The sequence below is a fragment of the Patiria miniata genome, unplaced genomic scaffold (assembly GCF_015706575.1).
Source record: "Patiria miniata isolate m_02_andy unplaced genomic scaffold, ASM1570657v1 HiC_scaffold_7, whole genome shotgun sequence".
Classification (NCBI taxonomy): domain Eukaryota; kingdom Metazoa; phylum Echinodermata; class Asteroidea; order Valvatida; family Asterinidae; genus Patiria; species Patiria miniata.
The window spans coordinates 10530177-10550903 of NW_024037074.1; the positions used below are offsets into that span (position 1 = coordinate 10530177).

Below are 20727 nucleotides of genomic sequence, written 5' to 3' on the forward strand. Positions count from 1 at the left end.
TGACTTGACAATGGCAGTAAGCCAATTATGAGTACACTTTTCTCACAAATGTTTTCATTGAGCATTTTTTGGGGTTCACTATTTCAATAGAAAAACACCTAATATGAACAGTGTCTCCTGAAATGACATCACGACAGCAGCGCACTCAGTCGTCCGGAAAGCATGGACAATTTTAAATGTTTAAAGAAGTGCACCTTTCAACAAAATTAACCAAAAGGGAGTATCAATTAGTTTTCACATACACTTAAGAGGATTAGAAAGTAGCACCAAATATGTTCCTAAGAAATATTCACTTCATGAGCCCTTTAATATGGCCGTTCTAGAGGCGGTCGTGAGTTGGTATAGACCTTCTTTAATAATATTATATTATATTATATTTTACTCAAGGCTAAACAAGGCTTTGATTTTCACCAATTTGATATTTACCAAGTTAAGCCACAAGAGTTTATACTGTTTATTTCCAAAACAAGAGATACTTCATTATTTTGTTCCCTTTAAGAATCCTGCTCTCTCCTGGCTGCCCATAATCCGACGGCTGTTACGTGCTTAAACACAACTTAAGAATTCAATAAAGCAGAAAATGAGGTTATGAAACAGCTGTTATACTTTTTTTCAGTCTTTAAAGTTTCATAACCGTCCAAATGTGTTCGCCTTTTTCTAATGGATGTGCCTCGTTTTGAAAATAAGCTCTTCAAATATAGAAAATGGGACCTTTTAGTCTACAGGGTGAGTAAAACAAAACGAAACCCAAATGTTGGGACTATTGCTTTAGTGAAGTTCTGCATTTAGCACTTTTAAAATCTCGGATATGAAAGCTTAGTTGATAAGCTTTCTTTTAGTTCAAGAATTCAAATCACTCATGTACTTTTCAAGTTACGGAATTTTAAACACAACCACCATTTTAAAGTTCTGTCCACGTATCACAAGAACGTTCTTTCAGCAATTTATCAAAAACAAATCACGTAGGGGATGTGCGTGAATTGTTTTCGTTTTGCTGAAAGAACGCACACCTTTTTTTGTAATCCGTGGACAGAACTTTAGGAAGGTGGTTGTGTTTGAAATTCCGTATGTTGAAAAGTATTTAAGTGATTTAAATGATGGTTGTACTAAACAAAGTTTATGAATTAGGCTTACATATCCTAGATTTAGAAAGTGCTACATGCAGAACTTCACTAAAACAATAGTCCCGACATTTGGGTTTCGCTCTTTTTGACTCAGTCTGTATTTCTTTAGTATGCCCAAAAGTATTGGCCATAACTGTTTACGTAATGCATTTTTGCTCTTCACTTCAGGGAAATATTGCAATGTAAGCTTTGTATGTTTCAGGATGTTGCTTGTTTCCATAGTTACGATTAGGCTATTCATTTATTGTTGTACATCTCGGACCGGAGTGTATTCTTTCCAGTATTCGTTATGGGTATATCAACATGCACTGTTTATTTTTCAATAAGAAATTGTGTACATGTATATATCATTTGAATTCGAGCATTCATTGTTAAAGGTTGATCTTAGTTTTGCACAGGATGTCTTGCGAAACGGTAAAAAAAATAAATTATGTCTAGAGGAATTTGTCAACTTCAATTGTTCAACTTTCATTCTCTATGTTGATCTGCATGGACATATCCACATGACATACTCCATTCTATAAATACATGACCTCGTGACTAGCAGAAACATCTAACAGACACTCCGAGCGGTCTTTAACCAATTTCGGTCTTTAATCAGTTTCGAAATCAAAGGTAAAGTCCGCGATGGCTCCATATTTACACACTAGGTTAATAAGATCATCTGCTGTACCACAACACACGTACCAGCACCTGAAAAAAGTTGAGCACAGCCCGGACCGCAGAACCTCAGCATCCCCTCCCCCTCTGAAAAATCCCATGTGACGGTATCAGAAAATATATACACCTGTTGAGATTGCGCCCTTGCAATCGTTTCAGAAACTATTTACAATTGTTAAACTCAGTCGGAATCCTTGAATTTTGTTGTCCACTAAAACACGATGAAGGTGGATGAAATCATTCCGCTTCTAGGCAACTTTGGCTTCTACCAGTTCGTCCTGATATGCTTCCTTTGTCTTACCGATATCATTTCATGCTTCACATCGCTGGGTAATGTGTTCTACGCCGCGGAGACCGATCACTGGTGCAAGGTTTTGCCCAGCGAGAATTGCTCCAACTGGGCGGAGTTTCAAGACAACTGCACTGACGTGAAGAAGTCCATCTTCCTGCCTCCTCCTGAAAGTGGTTCCAACAGCAACTATCCTTACTCCAACTGTAAGCAGTGGCAGCTACCAGATGGGTACGTGTTTGATCCGTACGTACCGCTCAGTGACTACGACGGTTTCACTTACGTGGAGGTGCCCTGTCAAGATGGATGGGAGTTCGACACGTCACAGTACATGACCACCACTATTACTGAGGTACCAGATTCCAAAGGTTTGGTATAAATATACCCAAACCCCGGCCTTCTGAGCCTTATTATGGACAATAGAGACAGGTTAAAATGTACGTTTGCACCAGTAGGTGAACCGATAGGAAACAACATAAAGGTATTGTGTTAAAACACGAACTACAATGTGAACAAATAAGGTAAATTTTTGTTTGTTAATTTACCCTTTTTCTCTTGATTTCAAGTTCGGTCTGGTGTGTGATCAAGGCAGTCTGCCTAGTCTGGCGCAGACAATTTACTTTTCCGGGTGGTTAGTGGGATCCTTAGTTGGTGGCTCCTTTTCTGACTGGTAGGTCCAATCAAGAATTTGTACAATACCACAGTCGGTTAATTAGGGATTCTTTTGGCACGGCAAGAATTCGACATGGGAATATAAAAACGCCCATGCATTTAAATAAATATTTTGCGATTAACAAATCGTCAACTCGGCACAATAATCTAAACGAGTCTCTTATAGCTCTACTTCGGTAATATAGCTAGACCTCCGTCCGAGTATGTTATAGCTATACTTCCGTATTGCCACAAAGTAAGCATAAATAAATGGTTTTTGTTTAAAGCATAGGAAAGCAAGAAGTCACAAACTCATAATCATGGTTACGAGAGATGTAGTCAGCCGTAATTCACAAGTCAAATCACACCTAACAGTTGATGAACACTTCAAATGAATGCATTTGTTATACATGTACAGTTCAATAAAATCTTGTGAACTCTGCTTGAGATAAATTATGCAGAATAGGCAACATTTCTTACGGAGGTTGACAGAGTAACATTGGATATTTTCCCTTTTGTAGGATTGGTCGTAAGAAGGTCGTTATCATTGGACAGTGTTTATGGGTGGCCGGCGTGCTCGCTACCACATTTTCAGTCAACATCTACATGTACATGGCCGTCCGATTTATTACTGGTTTCGGTAGCGTAACAGGCTATGTCGGCCTCTACATTTTGGGTAAGAAAGCATGGTTTCGTTTACCAAATTGCAATCGAAGCCCTTCGCGAGTCATATCGCAAATTAAGTCAAACACAAGTCATTCAAAATGAACTGCAAAATAGTTGTGATGTGACTTACATTATGAACGTCTTGTGATCAACTTGTGATCAACTTAAGATTGATTTAGACTGCTTGTTATTTTTATCGTGATAATTAAACTTGTGACTGGCGTAAGGAGTAGTAATTTGACTATTCACTTGTGATTTGGTTGATGATTATCTTTGATAGATTTTGGATTTATACCTGTGATATCATCCAATATTATCGATGCATTTTTGTGTTTCTTCCCTTTCTATCAGCTCTTGAAGTCATAGGCAAGTCCTGGCGTACAGCCGTGACAATGTTCTCGGGCATGATGTACTCATTGGGGTACTTCTTTATAGCCACTGCAGCCATGTTCGTCAGACAGTGGCGCCCTTTGTCGTTGTATCTCAGTGTGACGTCAGTGGTTATGCTCATCCCGCTGTTGTAAGTATTTCTTTTGGGTGTGTGACGTGTGTGAGATTGTTTATGCATTCAATAGGGGACGTTGAACAATAGAGGACAATAGGGTCCCCAATTCCCGAAGGTCCCCAGTTTTGCGATTGTGAACAAAACATATGGGAGTTCTCCTAAAGAGTACAGACAAAAGATGGACAATAGGGGGTCCCCAACTGCTGGTAAATACACATGTGCGAGTGTGAGTATGTAAACACTGGCAAAATCGTGTACTAGGGACAAAAGGGTTAGGGCATAAACAAAGGGTCCACGATTGACCGATAGTCCATGATTGAAATTCGTGTACAAAACCAATAAGAGCTGTTGCTAAAAAGTTAGTGTACAAACAAAGGAATGTGGATTAGGGACAATTGGGGACCATGATTCCCGGTGTTTGCAAAGATGCGTGTGCATGTGGGTTTTTGGGGTTTTTTTTTTTACAAAAGGCAATAATGCAAAGTCAAATATACATGGAGGATTTTTTTGTCAGGGACGCAACTTGTAAAAAAAAAATCGCCTGAAAAAGACGAGGAGATGAACAAGTCTAGGGCCTATATAGGTAAGCCGAGTGGGGCTGGAACCGAAAGTCTCAGTTAAGGACATTTTTCATACTCAGCGACTCAAAGTCAGTCAGTGACTCAAAGTCAGCGAGTGACTCATTCAGCCAGTCAGAGAACAGTGGACCTAGGGTCCAGCAGATACTCAAACAGATTCAAGAAGTAAAACTAGAACAAATGCAGTGTGACGTAAGAGCACGTGACTGCTGAGTCCAAATCCCATGAATTATCCGGCTTTTAATAAAAATGCCAGCAATATGGATTACTTTATCTTCTGTAATACTCTATTCAGTTTTAGATACTTCTTCCCCGTGTAGTTTCCTACAAGAATCGATTAGATGGTTGGTTTCTAAGGGCAGGGTTGATGAAGCTGAATCAGTCATCAGGAGAATTGCAAAGTACAACAAGAAGACTTTGCCTGATGTCTTATTCGAGAAAGAGGATATCGTGGAAGAAATGGTAATTGTGAACCATAGTTAAATGTTTAATATACGTACAATCTTAAACGTCAGCCAGGAGACAAACGTTTGGAGAGGCTTATCGTAGAAAAACATGAATATGAAACTGATGAACACAATTATGAATCTCGGTCATTTTTCTCTGTATTGTCAGTATCGTCCTTCCGTTCAGTAAAAGAGAACATCAGTTGCAACAATTAAAGATGAAGTTAGATTGAATCCAATTTTGTTGTCTGTTTTTCGACCCAGGAAGCGAAGGAGTCGGCAATCCCTCCATCTGCAATTAATCTCTATAAAACGCCTAACATGGCGGTTAAGACACTCAACATGCAGTATAACTGGTATGTATTATGCAATTCTTACTGTGCGCTATAAGGATTCTGAAAATGATCACATGCCTGAAGAAACCCAAAAGGGAGAAATGTTGCAAACAGACATAGACCTCTATTTTTTTTTTACGTTGCCTTAATTAATTGAAAGAGGGTGCGGCTTCTGTATGTACCCGCCAAAATGAAGAGAAAAAAAAACCGAGAATAATGGCCCCTCCCCTTTTAAAGTTCTTTAAATGATATGCAGATGTCAAATACAAAATTAAGATTATCTTTGCAGCCACGCATTTATTCAAAATGGCAGTTAGGAGTAATTTTGTCAACACGATTATGTCACTATCACGTTTCGTAAACGTGGAATTAAAATCTTTATCGTGTACACAGAAGTGTATTAACCAATCGGAATGAAATGGTCAATATTAAAAAAAAAAAGTGTCCTTCACAATGTTGTGTTCTGTTTCTCGTAGGTTTGTCAACAGTCTGGTCTACTTCGGCCTTTCGCAGAGCACTAACGATCTAGGAGTCGACGACTACTGGGCCTTCTTCGTGTCGGGAGCCGTGGAAATCCCGGCCCTGCTGTACGCCGCTTTTGGAGTGGAGTGGTTCGGCCGGAAACTGAACACCGGCATATTGGAGTTGATTGGCGGCGCAGCGTGTTTAGCCACTATCTTCATCCGTGAGTGTTACCAATACCATATTCTCTCGCCATCCTTACATATGAAATAGTTTGAACAATACTTTTATTTTCTTTGTTACTGAGTAATATCCAGAACTTATATCTGATAAAGACCTTAACTCAATGGTTATAAACCAAAGTCTATTGACTGCTATTCAGCAGAAACGACCTTCCCATTCGTACTTGCACTTTAACCCTGCGAGGCGATATCGTTTTATTTTAGTTGCAATCCACCACAGTATAACTTTTTAGTGCAATGGTGCATGGGTGTTACGGTCTAACACAATCCCTTCAGAAGGTGTTTTGGTGAACATAATCCCTTCTCTTTAGTGTCTCAATAGATGGATAGAGGCCATATTTACTCAAGAAAACAATTTCAAGCTAAAACAAAGTGTTTGCATGCCTGGATTACTATGTGTTTGGTCAGTACCCGTGCAAAAAAGTGAAATTTTCATCTCCCTGATGTTTCCCTTGCCATCCCACCCCCCCCCCAACACAACAGCCTGAGCTACATGTTTATACATGTAGCTAAAAAGAGGCTGAGGATCACCTGTGTCTAGGCTTCACGACTGTACCGGTACCTAGTAAAAGGATGATTGATGGCCTTTGTGATAACAGCAGCTATACTTACAAGACAATCCAATTGAAATACTATACGAGACAATATAAATCATAAGGGAGTTGGCCTGGGACGGATCTTTGCCTCAGAAATTCTGGGTCAAACGTTTAACCAGGATTAATGGGGCACTTGCGGAGTATGAATTTTTTGGACGAAAAAATGACGGAGTTCTTAAAAATATTTTAAAATTATACTGACAATGTCGGTACCGTCGCACAACTTTTTAAAAAATTAATTTTTTATATCAAAATGTTATTTAATAGGCCTACAACGTGAGACCAGCAAAGGAAATGTTCCGCCACTTGTGCAACACATACCTTAACATTTAGTCTCCGGTGCTTACATAGAATATACAAACGTGTTTCCCCATCTGTCTTCCTCTCAGCCGCTGGTGTCTGGCGGACCGTGGTCGCCATGATAGGCAAGTTGTGCATCTCTACCTCATATAGCATCATATATCTCTACTCTACCGAGCTGTTCCCAACACCAATCAGGTAAAGTTTTGGTAGTTTTGGGTCAGTGAAACATGTTGTGGTTATGACATAAATTCCCGACCAGTTCAAAACATACGAGCGTTGATAAGACTATAGTGTGATGCGTTAACAATCCAGGTTTCGAGATTTTGGGAATTTTGGGAATCCGAAATTGATGGTATTGTGCATGATGTCCCCTTCATATTGTTTCGAGTATGTTTCCTCCGGTGTTGTTGTTGTTGTTGTTGTTGTTGTTGTTGCTATCGCTGCTGTCGTTGCTGTTGCTGCTGTTGTTGTTGCTGTTGTTGTTGCTGTTGTTGCTGTTGTTGTTGTTGTTGCTGTTGTTGCTGTCGTTGCTGCATGTTGTTGATCTTGTTATTGTTATTGTTGTTGTTGTTGTTGTTGTTGTTGCTGCTGCTGCTGCTGTTGTTGCTGTTGCTGTTGCTGTTGTTGCCGTTGTTGCCGTTGTCGCTGTTGCTGTTGTTGTTGATGCTGTTGCTGCCTCTTTGTAACAATGAGTAACTCTGTTTAGTCATTTCTGAATGACAAATTATCTTTAATAGAAGACTTATTTGCCATCAGCGATTATTTAAATAGGACGGTTATTCTTACTAATGTGTAATAGTTACATGGTGGTGTTGAGGGTGGTGGTTTTGGATGATGTGGTGGTTGTTGTGGATGTGATGGTCGTTGTTAATGTGGTGGTTGTGGTAGATGTGGTGGTTATGGAGGATGTAGCTGTGGAGGATGTTGTGGTTGTGGAGAATGTTGTGGTTGTTGTTTTTCTTGGATGATGCGGTGGTTGTTGTGGATGTGATGGTCGTGGTTAATGTGGTGGTTGTGGTAGATGTGGTGGTTATGGAGGATGTAGTTGTGGAGGATGTTGTGGTTTTGGAGAATGTTGTGGTTGTTGTTTTTCTTGGATGATGTGGTGGTTGTTGTGGATGTGGTGGTTGTGGTAGATGTGGTGGTTATGGAGGATGTAGTTGTGGAGGATGTTGTGGTTGTGGAGAATGTTGTGGTTGTTGTTTTTCTTGGATGATGTGGTGGTTGTTGTGGATGTGGTGGTTGTTGTGGATGTGGTGGTTGTGGTAGATGTGGTGGTTATGGAGGATGTAGTTGTGGAGGATGTTGTGGTTTTGGAAAATGTTGTGGTTGTTGTTTTTCTTGTTGATATTCACTAATACACACATTCAATAATTCATTCAATTACTGCATTTCAATAATGTATACATTTTGATTCTGGCATATGCCTTCCTTTAATTGACAGAGGTGTAGGAGTAGGACTTTGTTCCTTTGCGGCTCGAGTCGGCTCGATGCTCTCACCCATCATCCTGCTACTTGGAGACACCACCATTGAGGCACTCCCCTTGATTCTATTCGGTGCAAGTGCGCTTGTGGCCGGCGTTCTGGTATTCTTCCTGCCGGAAACACGCGGCCAGAAGTTACCTCAGACGTTGAAGGAAGGGGAAGAAATTGGAAAGCAAGATGATCACGACAAATATTGCCCCTGCTCAGTTTGTTCCATATAACATTCTGAAGACCATTTAGGAGTATATAGCGCCATTTCATTCAAAAGCAACAAAATTCGATAACAGTACTAAACCAAATCTACCCTCACAGGTTAACCGTTAATTACTCATGTGACAAAGTATTTTGCACAAGAACAACGCAACCCATAGGCTAAACTCCAACCAACACATTGCACACACTCCAGAATTGACCACAAATCTTAAATTCAATGCTCCAGACCAAGAGTTCACAGAGGCCCCCCCCCCCCCGTTTTCACTAAGTTTAGCTCTACCACAATAACATTGGTTTCATAATGATTCAGTTGCTTGACGTAAATTTCAAAATTCCATTCAATTTTCTTATTCTCAGATGTCGATGCATGGGTGGCGAGAACGTCTATGACGAGTCTGACGTGGAACTTGACGACATGGACGCAGCCACAGAGGGCGTCTTTGCGATTTCCAACGCCGCCTTCGATAAAAAGGACGAGAAGAAGGAATATCGCGACTTCTCGCAGCAATTCACCAAAGACCTTCGAGACAGCTCGCATATGTAGAACAGGAGATGTACACGATACACATTTTTATGTTATTTTCATCTGCAAATGCGCTATCCTTGACACAATAAACCCAGCATATGCATCATTTTGATGGACACTTTCAACAAGACAAAACTTAATTGTCCACAGTTTTCGAAGGAGTGCCGAAAGTCAGCACTTGTTGTGTCACGAAAATTTGGACTTTACATTGTAGCCAAAAACGAGGCTTCGCGGGCGAGTTGCCCACTTTGCACACGATATGTAATCAACTCTTGAACACAGACAATTCATACATACACAACCATTTGTATATCCTCCTATTTGAAATGAGCAACTGGTTAGTAATACACATTCATTTTGTACTGTGTATATGGCAGTGATACAAAAATCAATATAATAATAATAATAATAAATGTGCTTATATAACGCTTTCCATCGTATCAACGATCTCAAAGCGCTTTACGATTATTACCCCGTTCATCAGGCCATGGGACCACGCGGCAGCCGATATCAGCGCTCAATCGGTCCTTGACCCTCACAGGTACCCATTAATACTCCTGGGTGGAGAGAGGCAATTGTAGTTAAGTGTCTTGCCCAAGGGCACAAACACCATGTTCCTGGGCGGGTTTGAACCCGCGCACCTTCGTACATGAGTCAAACACCGTAACCACTGGACCATGGCGTTAATATGTATAACGTTTATAATAACCAAGTTCAATGTTAATTCAAGTTAATGGGGCGGACCTGAGTTGGTATTGATCTTATCACATTATACTGAAGGTTATTAATGCTTTTTATTTTTACTAAATTTGATTCTTTACAAAATAGGATTTTATAATGATGCACTCCATACCTTTTAGACACACGGCTGCTTAAACAGTAGGTGAAGAATATGTTTCCATAACGCGACATATTCATTTGAAAAAGTGGAAATTTGCACAGTTATGGAACCTTAAAGAATGAAACGGTATTTTAGCTGTTTTTAAACTTCATTCTTTAGCTTTTCGTTTTCATTGATTGCAAATATACATGTACATTTTGTAGATACTGGGGCCTTATAGTCTATTTCGTTTGTATGCCCAACAGTATTGGTCACATTTATTGTTGAAGTAAAATACATTTTGACTATCAATCCAAGGAAACAATGCTATAGGCCTATAAGCTTTGCCTGTTTTATAGGATGTACGATGTTGCCATATATTACAATTAGACATCTATATCACTGTAATCTCCCAGACCAAAGAGTATTCTTTTTTTCAGTATTGGCTGTAGTTAACAACAGCCATCGTTTATTTTTCTGTTAGAAAAAAAATGATCTTAGTTTTATATATGATGGCTTTGTTATTTGATGTTTTCACTTTTAAGTAATTAAGTAACTTTGACGTTTCAAAATATCGCGGGTGAACAATTCCGAATATACTTTTTGGTTAGACAAAACTCCAATTCGCATATTTCGAAACGCCACTCCTACTCGGACATAGAACACTCACACGATGAAGCACGTGTCAGCTTTGGGTTTCAAGTTTTTGACAACGGGCCCTGATAGGCTGATAGGTACACAATGTAGGTTGTTGGTAATTTAAAATGAACTTTAGAATTACAATTGACGAAACATTATGATTATTTCCGAGGTATCTAGAAGTAATGTCTTTGTTTAGTTAAGTCTGCCCATAGGCCATCGTGAGGCACCCTTCATTTTTATCTTAAAAAGCAAACTCACAAAGCAATATAAAGAACTGGGTTTTTTACCCCTTCAAATGTTGGTTTACTGTAAAGAAAAACACTATGAACGGCGGGATTCGAGTTCCTGTTCTTCTTTTAGAAAGGTTGATGTGACCATTCTTCTATTAATGATGAGATTATAATGGATGTATTGAAGAGAAAAAAAAAACATGTGCTGATATTTTTGCTGATGTATGAACAATTCTACAACTACAATGGCATGCGACAGGACAGAGAATTATTATGCCGCTATTATGCCATGATTATGCAATGATTATGATACATAATTTCATGTTATCTTACATTCTCAATAGTCCTTCCAATTTAGATGTCATTCAATCTGATAAGAACTAAATTGGAGCGGTAAAAAATAAACTGAGGTTAATCACAATTGCCCTAAGTGCTTCGAAATACTAGACTGGTGTCTTTTTCTCTTATCGACGTATCATCCTCGATCGTTTGTATAGATGTAAAGGGTTTCTGATTTATTGTTCATGTCAGTTCTCCATGGAATCAAACTGCAAAGTCTGTGATGGCGCCCTATTTTCACACTGGGTTAATGGTTAACTTGTCTCTTGTACCCAACACATGCACCAACATATGAAAAAAGGTTTAGCTGACCATTGACCTCAACAACTTAGCATCCCCTCCCGCACCCCCACCCCCCTTTGAAATTCATGGGTTCTCCTCTGAATGACATCTTCAAGCTACATTTTTGGTTTTTCAAGAGACAAAATAAATAAGATTAAGTCAAAAATGAAATTAAGGTTCATGGATAACGCGTGAACTGGGTGGGCAACATCAACATGAACTTTAGAATTACTATTGACGAAAAACATGAAAAGGTTTGACCAAGATTTGATCGCTCATATAAACCCTAGGCTTCAATTCGACCCTCAATAACAAGCACGATTTCAAGCAAGATTATTTTTTTTCTCCAATTTTCAACTTTCAGTCTGTGTGTCGATTTGCATGGTAATATCCACACGACCCAATACGCCATTTTCTTAGTGCCATAAAGACATGACCTCATGACAATCAGATATAGCCCTTTGTTGTGTTATATATGAAACACTCGACCGGTTTTGTTTCGTCAGTTTTCCTTGGCGGGAATCAAAGGCTGTGATAGCGCCCTATTTACACGCTGGATTAATGAGTAACTCGTCCGCTCTACCACCACACACGTACCAGCATCCCCTCCCCCCGTGAAAAATCCCTTGTAACCGTGACAGAAACTTCATACAACTGTTGAGACTTCAGTCGGAAACTTTGTTGTCCACTAAAACACGATGAAAGTGGATGACATCATTCCGCTTCTCGGTAATTTTGGCTTCTACCAGTTCGTCCTGATATGCTACCTGGGTCTAAACAATATCGTTGGTTGCTTCACATCTCTGGGTAATGTGTTCTACGCGGCGGAGACCGACCATTGGTGCAACGTTTTGCCCAATGAGAATTGTTCCAACTGGGCGGAGTTTCAAGACAACTGCACTGACGTGAAGAAGTCCATCTTCCTGCCTCCTCCTGAAAATGGTTCCGACAGCGAGTATCCTTACTCCAATTGTAAGCAGTGGCAGCTACCAGATGGGTACGTATTTGATCCGTACGTACCGCTCAGTGACTACGACGGTTTCACCTACGTGGATGTGCTCTGCAAAAATGGATGGGAGTTCGACACGTCACAGTACAAGACCACCACCATTTCAGAGGTAACCAGATCCCGAAATTTGGTATAAATTTGGTTTGACTAGTGTATTTTTCAAATCCCAAAATCCTTCTGAGCCTTATCAAGTACTGTGATGTAATGTGAAAGGCGTAGTGTACGTGTATCTATGCTTTGAACATTAGAAACATTTTGAAATTTCAGTTTGAACCAGTATGTGAACTGTCATAACCGATAGAATATAAGATGAAGGTATTGTAATAAAACACGAATTACAAGGTGAAATACAAGGTTTTATAAGTTGTTGTGTTCTTTGACCTTTTTCTCTTGATTTCAAGTTTGGTCTGGTGTGTGACCAAGGAAGCCTGCCTAGTCTGGCGCAGACCATTTACTTTTCCGGGTTGTTAGTGGGCTCCTTCGTTGGCGGCTCCTTCTCTGACTGGTAGGTCTAAACAAGACATTTTACAATATTACAGTTGACTAAGTATTCTTTTTGTACAACAAGAATTTGACATGGGAATAAGAAAAAGGTCATGCACTTAAATGCTTGCAACAAATTGCCAACTCGGCACAATAATCGAAACGTGTATGTTATAGCTACTTTCGTAATGCCAAAAGTTAACTCTACAGAATCGAAATACTTTGTATCGTGAACATGAACCCCTTTTAGAGTTTTTCGAGGAAAAGCACAAATATATTCTTTTTAAAGCACAAGGAAAGCAAGAAGTAACAAATTAATCATACTTATCAGAGATGTACCGTAGTTATAGCCGTAATTCACAAGTCAAATCACAGGTAACAGGCGCTGATGAACAGCGACAAAGGAATTATTTTGTTAGTGTTCAATTGATTATACCCGTGAATGCCTTGTGATAAATTATGCAGAAAAGAAAACAACTCTTAAAAATGTTGACAATTTATAACATTGGATATTTTTCCTTCAACTTTGGTAGGATTGGTCGTAAGAAGGTCATAATCATTGGACAGTGTTTATGGGTGGCCGGCGTGCTCGCTACCACATTTTCAGTTAACATCTACATGTACATGGCTGTCCGATTCATTTCTGGTTTCGGTAACATAGCAAGCTACGTCGGCCTGTACGTTTTGGGTAAGAAAGCATGGTTTCAGTGCCCAAATTGTAATCGAGGCTCATCGCAAGACATCACAAAGTCAATCACAAGTCACTCAAAATGAACCGCAATACAGTTGTGATTGACTTGTGATTTACACTGTGAATGACTCGTGACTGACTTGTGAATGACCCGTGACTGACTTGTGATCGACTTAAGATTCGTTTATGACTGCTTGTGATTTTTATTGTGAATAACTTGTGATTGAGGTAAGACTTGTGATTGAGTCATAATTTAACACGATTGCCTTGTGATTTACTTGTGATTTAATTGATGATTATCTTATGATAGATTCACGATAAACATGTGAGATAATTAACAATTGTTGACTGCTGTGATGTGAGACATGACGTTCTGTGCGCCCCTCGGGTGTTCAAAACGTCATATCCCACATCACAGCAGTCAACAATTGTTTTGTTATTGGAATCTTTGGATTTTGATGTAAAAATCACGAAAACAAACAGCAGTATAAACCAGACAATCATGACAATTGAACGTCAACTCACAGGCATGTCACTTGCTCGAAACAGCTGATCGTCTGATCGCTGCTCCCACTCATACGTGAAAGCATGGTGAAAATAGCGTGGGTACCAGCGATACAAGCGTTTCACACCGTACGCACCGTACGTACAAAGTCATAGCACACGTGATATCCCACAGGGAGTGTGCCAAAACTTTTTATAAACTTAAGGCATGATCATTCTAGGCCAATGAAAATACAGTATTCAAGACAGAGGTATAACAATTTTGTTTGTCTTCACTTCCTATCAGTTCTTGAAGTCATAGGCAAGTCATGGCGTACAGCCGTGACAATGTTCGTTGGCATGCTGTACGCAGTGGGGTACTTCTTCATTGCGACTGCAGGCATGTACGTCAGGCAGTGGCGCCCTTTGTCGCTGTATCTCAACGTGACGTCAGTGGTCATGTTCATCCCGCTGATGTTAGTATCTCTTTCTGTTATGTTTTTAGGACAAAACGAAATAATGCAAAGTCAGATAACATGTAGAATTGTTTTCAGGGGACTCAACTTGTACCCAAATCGCCTTAAAAAGACGGCAAGACTAGAGGTTAGCTTATTTGATCTGGACCCGGGAGTTTCAGTTAACGACATTATTCATAATCAGTGACACGAAGTCAGTCAGTGACTCGGTCAGCCAGAGAACAGCAGGCCTCGGCTGGTCATTTAGGTCTAGCAAACAGAGTCAAGAAGTAAAACTGTGAAGTATAAGAGAAGAGGTCTGCTGAATCCAAGTCCTATTTTGAGACTGTAACCGATATTAATCTGATTTTTCCCCCCGTGTAGTTTCCTACAAGAGTCAATTAGATGGTTGGTGTCTAAGGGCAGACCTGATGAAGCTGAGAAAGTCATCAGGAGAATTGCCAAGATGAACAGGAAGACTCTGCCTGATGTCTTATTCGATAAAGAGGATATCATGAAAGAAATGGTAATAGTGACCATAGTTAAATGTTTACATACAATCTTAAACCTCTGCCAGAAGACAAACGCTTGCAGAGGCTTCGGAAAAAAAATATGTATATGAAACTGATGAATACATTTATGAATCTAGGCAATTTTTCTTTCTATTGTACACAGACAGTACAATCGTCCTTTGTTCAGTAAAGAGAACATTAATTGCAACAACTCAAGCTGAAAATAGATTGAGTGAATCAGATTGAGTGAATTGTTTCCCCCTGTTTTTCTCCCCAGGAAACGAAGGAGTCGACAATCCCTCCATCTGTCATTAACCTGTATAAAACACCTAACATGGCGGTCAAGACACTCAACATGCAGTGGAACTGGTATTTATTATTATTTAAAATCTTATTGTATTGACACTAAAGATTCTGATTTTTTTACAGACAACTCACATGTCTGCCAAAAGCAAAAAGGAGGAAATGAGAAAGAAATCTTGTTTTAGAGGTGGAAGGAAAATCAAGACGGAAAAGCCACGTTTTTGTAGGAAAACATTTGGCAACGCTCGTTGTAGGTCTTGTTATTTTATAACTAAAACATACATATTCTCTGGCCCTTATATTTCGTGTTTTGTAACATACTGTCTTATAAAGGGAAAGCGGGTGCGGCTACGCCCAGAATTACAAGAATATTACCTTTTTTTAATAGTCCCCCCCCCCCGCTGAAGTCCTTTAATTGATATGCAGATATATAATACAAAATTAAGATTACCTTTGCGACTAAATGTAGTCATGCATTTATTCGAAATGCTAATTGGGATTAATTTTCTCGTCAAGATGTCACTATTATGTTTCGTTAAGGCGAAATAGACCTGAGACCTAATGACGTCACGCTTTGTTAACATGAACACTTTTCTATGTGGTAGACGATCCCTACTTGTCTGGCGTCCCGACTTCGCTCCCATAGGAAAACGCATTTTATGTAAACAAAGCCATTACGTCGTTAGGTCTCAGGTCTGTTTAAATCTTTATCATGTAGCCCAGAAGCATCAGTATCCATTTTGGGATGAAACCATCAACAATTGTTGTTCTTTCAAATTTATTTTTTCGTAGGTTTGTTAATAGTCTGGTTTACTTCGGCCTATCGCAGAGCACCAACGATCTAGGAGTCGACGACTACTGGGCTTTCTTCGTGTCGGGAGCCGTGGAAATCCCGGCCCTGCTGTACGCCACTTTTGGAGTGGAGTGGTTCGGCCGGAAACTGAACACCGGGATATTGGAATTGATTGGCGGCGCAGCGTGTTTAGCCACTATCTTCATCCGTGAGTGTAACCAGTACCTCGTAAACCTTATTCAGAAACCTTTAACTTGAACAACATTTGTTTTGTTTTTGCTTTGTTAGTGTGTAATACCAAGTAATAATATCTGATAAATACATATATTTAAAGACTTTGAACACAAATCTTCACAGGCCTGTTTATTTCTATGGTGAGCAGAAATGCATCTTCCCTTTGTGTATTATTCGAGAGATATTATGTGAATACTTGCACTTTCAAGTGTACAGCTCATCAGAGTGTTGGCCAAATGCTTATTTATAACATTATTCCTTTTTAAAAACTTATATCTTCCTCTCTGAGGAATATTTAACACAGGGAGGAAAATTGTGTGCCACTTTTGCATTCCAGTCTGGACACAACCACTCCACACTAACGGCGATCGTGTAGGGTAGGGCCCGGTTCCTATAAGTGAACAAAATCCACTTTAAAATTATTGGACCTACCAAACTAGTTGGCGACATTCTCAATAAATAGGTAAGTCATAGATAGAGGGCAGGGTTTTGATTTTTTGAGGGAAATTTGGGGGTAAAATGACGACGACAGCGCGGCGACAACATGCGACCCGAAAATATAGATGGCGATCACCGCGCGATGTACCGTGAGCACGCACGGCGCGCTGAATCGCAAAAAAAGCACAAACCGCGCAGGAAAATCGTAATTTCTACCCCAAAAATCTGTTCAAAATTGCAAAACGGGTGTCATTAGAATTAAGAAAAGTCTGCTTTTGATTGTAAAGGTGATTTTTGAGCAATAAAACACATGTTTTACTCTTATTTGATCAAAACAAAACAGGGGCCCTACACTTCACGATTTCCACACTAACTACACACTCACCTTTGCTCTCTTTTCTTGCATATCTGCAAACGAGTTTTTCCTTTTTGTTTCTTTCCAGCCGCTGGTATCTGGCGGACCGTGGTCGCCATGGTCGGCAAGTTCTGCATCTCTGCCACATTCAGCATCGTATATGTCTACTCTACCGAGCTGTTCCCAACACCAATCAGGTAAAGGTTCACGTGCAGGGAACTTGGTTGGGATCATTGAAATAATTATGCTGGGTGTAATAATCTATAGGCCTAAGTATATTCCCGACCAATTGAAACATATGCGAGCATTGATAAGTATAGTGCAGTATATTACCAATCCAGGTGTAGAGATAGCGCTATTTTGGAGATTCCGAAATGTATTTTCTTGTGAAATTAACGATGTCCGCTCATACCAGTGCCCGCCATTTTGTTTCTAATATGTGTGCTGTTTGTTCGAGTATGTTTTCTCCAGTGAGGATTGCGATTTTGAGATTATAAAACGTTGGTCAATATGCCAGGTTCCCTGTTCACCCGGCCCGCTGTTCCACTCACCCAGAACATTTGTTATCCAGTTGATGTGGTTGTGGTGATCGTGGTTGATGTGCTGGTTATGGTGGATGTAGTCGTGGTGGTTGTGGTGGTTGGGGTACGAGTGGTCGTGATTGGGTGATTGTTTGTACATGGTTGCGGTTCATGTGGTTCTCGTGGTGGTTGATGTGGTTCTTGTGGTTGTTGTTTTTAATTCACACACTAAGATAAATTCACAATGATTTTTAAAATTTTTATTCAAATTTGCCCCACAGAGGTGTTGGATTGGGACTGTGTTCCTTTGCGGCTCGAGCCGGCGGGATGCTCTCTCCCATTATCCTGCTGCTTGGAGACACCACCATTGAGGCACTCCCCTTAATACTATTCGGTGCAAGTGCGCTTGTGGCCGGCGTTCTGGTATTCTTCTTGCCGGAAACACGCGGCCAGAAGTTACCTCAGACGTTGAAGGAAGGGGAAGAAATTGGAAAGTAAGTTGATAATGACAAATTACCAGTTTGTTTCATATCACATTCCATAGGGGTATAAGCTTGATGCAGCCATTCCGGTGAAAAGCGATAAAAAAAATCCATCACAGTATTACACCAACTCACAGGTTGACCATTTACTCCCGTGACCAGGTATATGTTACTCAATGACAAACGCACCACAACCCCATGGGCTAAACTAACACACTGCAGAATTGACCATAAATCATACGTTTGATGCTCCAGACCATGAGGTTTGCAGCACCCTCTACATTTTCACTGATTGACTTCTTCAAAGTTCCACTTTCAGTTGCTTGACATAAACATTTCTATATTCCATTTAATTTTGTTATTCTCAGATGTCGATGCATGGGTGGCGGGAACATCTATGACGAGTCTGACGTGGAACTTGATGACGGGGACACAGCCACAGAGGGCGTCTTTGCGATATCCAACGCCGCCTTCGATCAAAAGGACGAGAAGAAGGAATATCGCGACTTCTCGCAGCAATTCACCAAAAATCTTCGAGACAGTTCGCATATGTAGAACAGAAGATGAACACCAGACACGTTTGTTATTTTCCTCTGCCAATGTGCTATTTTGGCCTAAAAAAACCTAGCATATAATGCATCATTTTGTTGGACGTTTTCAACAAGACAAAACAAATATAAATTAACCATATGACTCAACGTTTAGTCACAAACACTGTGACGTAATGTTGTACGAATTGATGAATATATGTTCACACAATTACTGGTTTATATCCGATTGAGTCAGAGCGCATTGTCTTCAAATTTCGAAGGAGTGCCGAAAGTCGGCACTTGAAAAAGAAAATTCAAGAAAATTCGAACTTTGCATTTTAGCCAAAAGCGAGGCTTTACGGACGACGGTTGCCCACTTCGCAAACGATGTTATCAACTCATGAACACAGACAGTCATACATATACACAAACATAAGTATATCATCCTATTTGAATTGAGCAACTGGCTAATACACATGCATTTTGTGCTATGTATATATATATAAAACAGTGATACAAAAATCAAGATGTATAACGTTTATATAACCAAGTTCACAAGCGGTTTATGGCTGTTCATGGGCGGTCCTAATCAAATTGGTATTCATCTTATCACATTATACTGAAGGCTATTAATGCTTTGATTTTTACTAAATTTGATTCCTTACAAAATAGGATTTTATAATTTTGCACTCCATACCTTTTAGACACACGGCTGCTTAAACAGCAGGTGAAGAATATATTTCCATAACGCGACATATCCATTTGAAAAAGGTGGACAATTTGCACAGTTATGGAACCTTAAAGAATAAAACAGTATATAAGCTGTTTTTAAACTTCATTCTTTAGCTTTGCGTTTTCATTGATTGCAAATATAATCATGTACATTTTGTAGATACTGGGGCCTTATAGTCTATTTCGTTTGTATGCCCAACAGTATTGGTCACATGTATTGTTTAAGTAAAATACATTTTGACTATTCAATCCAAGGAAACAATGCTATAAAGATTTGCCTGTTTCAGGATTTAGGATATTGCCACATATATACAATTTATCACTGTAATCTCTCAGACCAAAGAGTATTTTTTTTTTCAGCATTGGCTGTAGTTAACAACATCCATTGTTTATTTCCTCTGTTAGCAAAAAAAAAATGATCTTTAGTTTTATACATGATGGCTTTGTCATTTGATGTTGTCACAAAATATCGCGGGTGAACAATTTCGAATATACTTTTTGGTTAGACAAAACTCCAATTCGCATATTTCGAAACGCCACTCCGACTCGGACATAGAACACTCACACGATGAAGCATGTGTCAGCTTTGGGTTTAAAGTTTTTGACAACGGACCTTTGAACACCATACTTTGCCGATCCAGGCTGATAGGTACACAATGTATTTTGTTGGTAATATAAAATGAACTTTAGAATTACAATTGACGAAACATTATGATTATTTTTGGGATACCTAAAAAGAATGCCTTTGTTTAGATAAGTCTGCCCATAGGCCATCGTGAGGCACCCTTCATTTTTATCTTAAAAAGCAAACTCACAAAGCAATATAAAGAGCTAAAACTGGGGGGGGGGGTGTTTCCCCTTCAAATGGTGGTTTACTGTAAAGAAAAGCACTTTGAACGGCGGGATTCGAGTTCCTGTTCTTCTTTTAGAAGGTTGATGTGACCATTCTTCCATTGATGATGAGATTATAATGGATGTATTATAGAGAAAACAAAAACATGCGCTGATATTTTTGCTGATGTATGAACAATTCTACAACTACAAATGGCATGCGACAGGACAGAGAAGACTCCATGGGCCGCTATTATGCACTGATTATGCCATGATTATGATACATAATTTCATGTTATCTCACATTATCAATAGTCCTTCCAATTTAGATGCCACTCAATCTGATAAGAACTAAATTGGAGCAATAAAAAAACGAGGTTAATCACAATTGCCCTAAGTGCTTCGAAATACTAGACTGGTGTCTTTTTCTCTTATCGACGTATCATCCTCGATCGTTTGTATAGAATGATGTAAAGGGTTT

The 20727-nt window shown here is 39.6% G+C and overlaps 2 protein-coding genes across 2 annotated transcripts; both read left to right on the forward strand.

Moving 5' to 3' along the window:
* The first annotated feature begins 2005 nt into the window (after positions 1 to 2005).
* Positions 2006 to 9452, forward strand: LOC119746435 (organic cation transporter protein-like). Its single transcript, XM_038223389.1, has 10 exons — positions 2006 to 2425; positions 2640 to 2743; positions 3246 to 3400; positions 3742 to 3910; positions 4794 to 4935; positions 5184 to 5275; positions 5731 to 5939; positions 6944 to 7052; positions 8302 to 8514; positions 8913 to 9452. The coding sequence occupies exons 1-10, from the start codon at positions 2006 to 2008 to the stop codon at positions 9097 to 9099; spliced, it is 1800 nt and encodes a 599-aa protein (XP_038079317.1). The 3' UTR covers positions 9100 to 9452.
* Positions 9453 to 12018: 2566 nt separating this feature from the next.
* Positions 12019 to 19452, forward strand: LOC119746436 (organic cation transporter protein-like). Its single transcript, XM_038223390.1, has 10 exons — positions 12019 to 12512; positions 12805 to 12908; positions 13420 to 13574; positions 14368 to 14536; positions 14900 to 15041; positions 15305 to 15396; positions 16123 to 16331; positions 17239 to 17347; positions 17953 to 18165; positions 18522 to 19452. The coding sequence occupies exons 1-10, from the start codon at positions 12093 to 12095 to the stop codon at positions 18706 to 18708; spliced, it is 1800 nt and encodes a 599-aa protein (XP_038079318.1). The 5' UTR covers positions 12019 to 12092; the 3' UTR covers positions 18709 to 19452.
* Positions 19453 to 20727: the final 1275 nt, after the last annotated feature.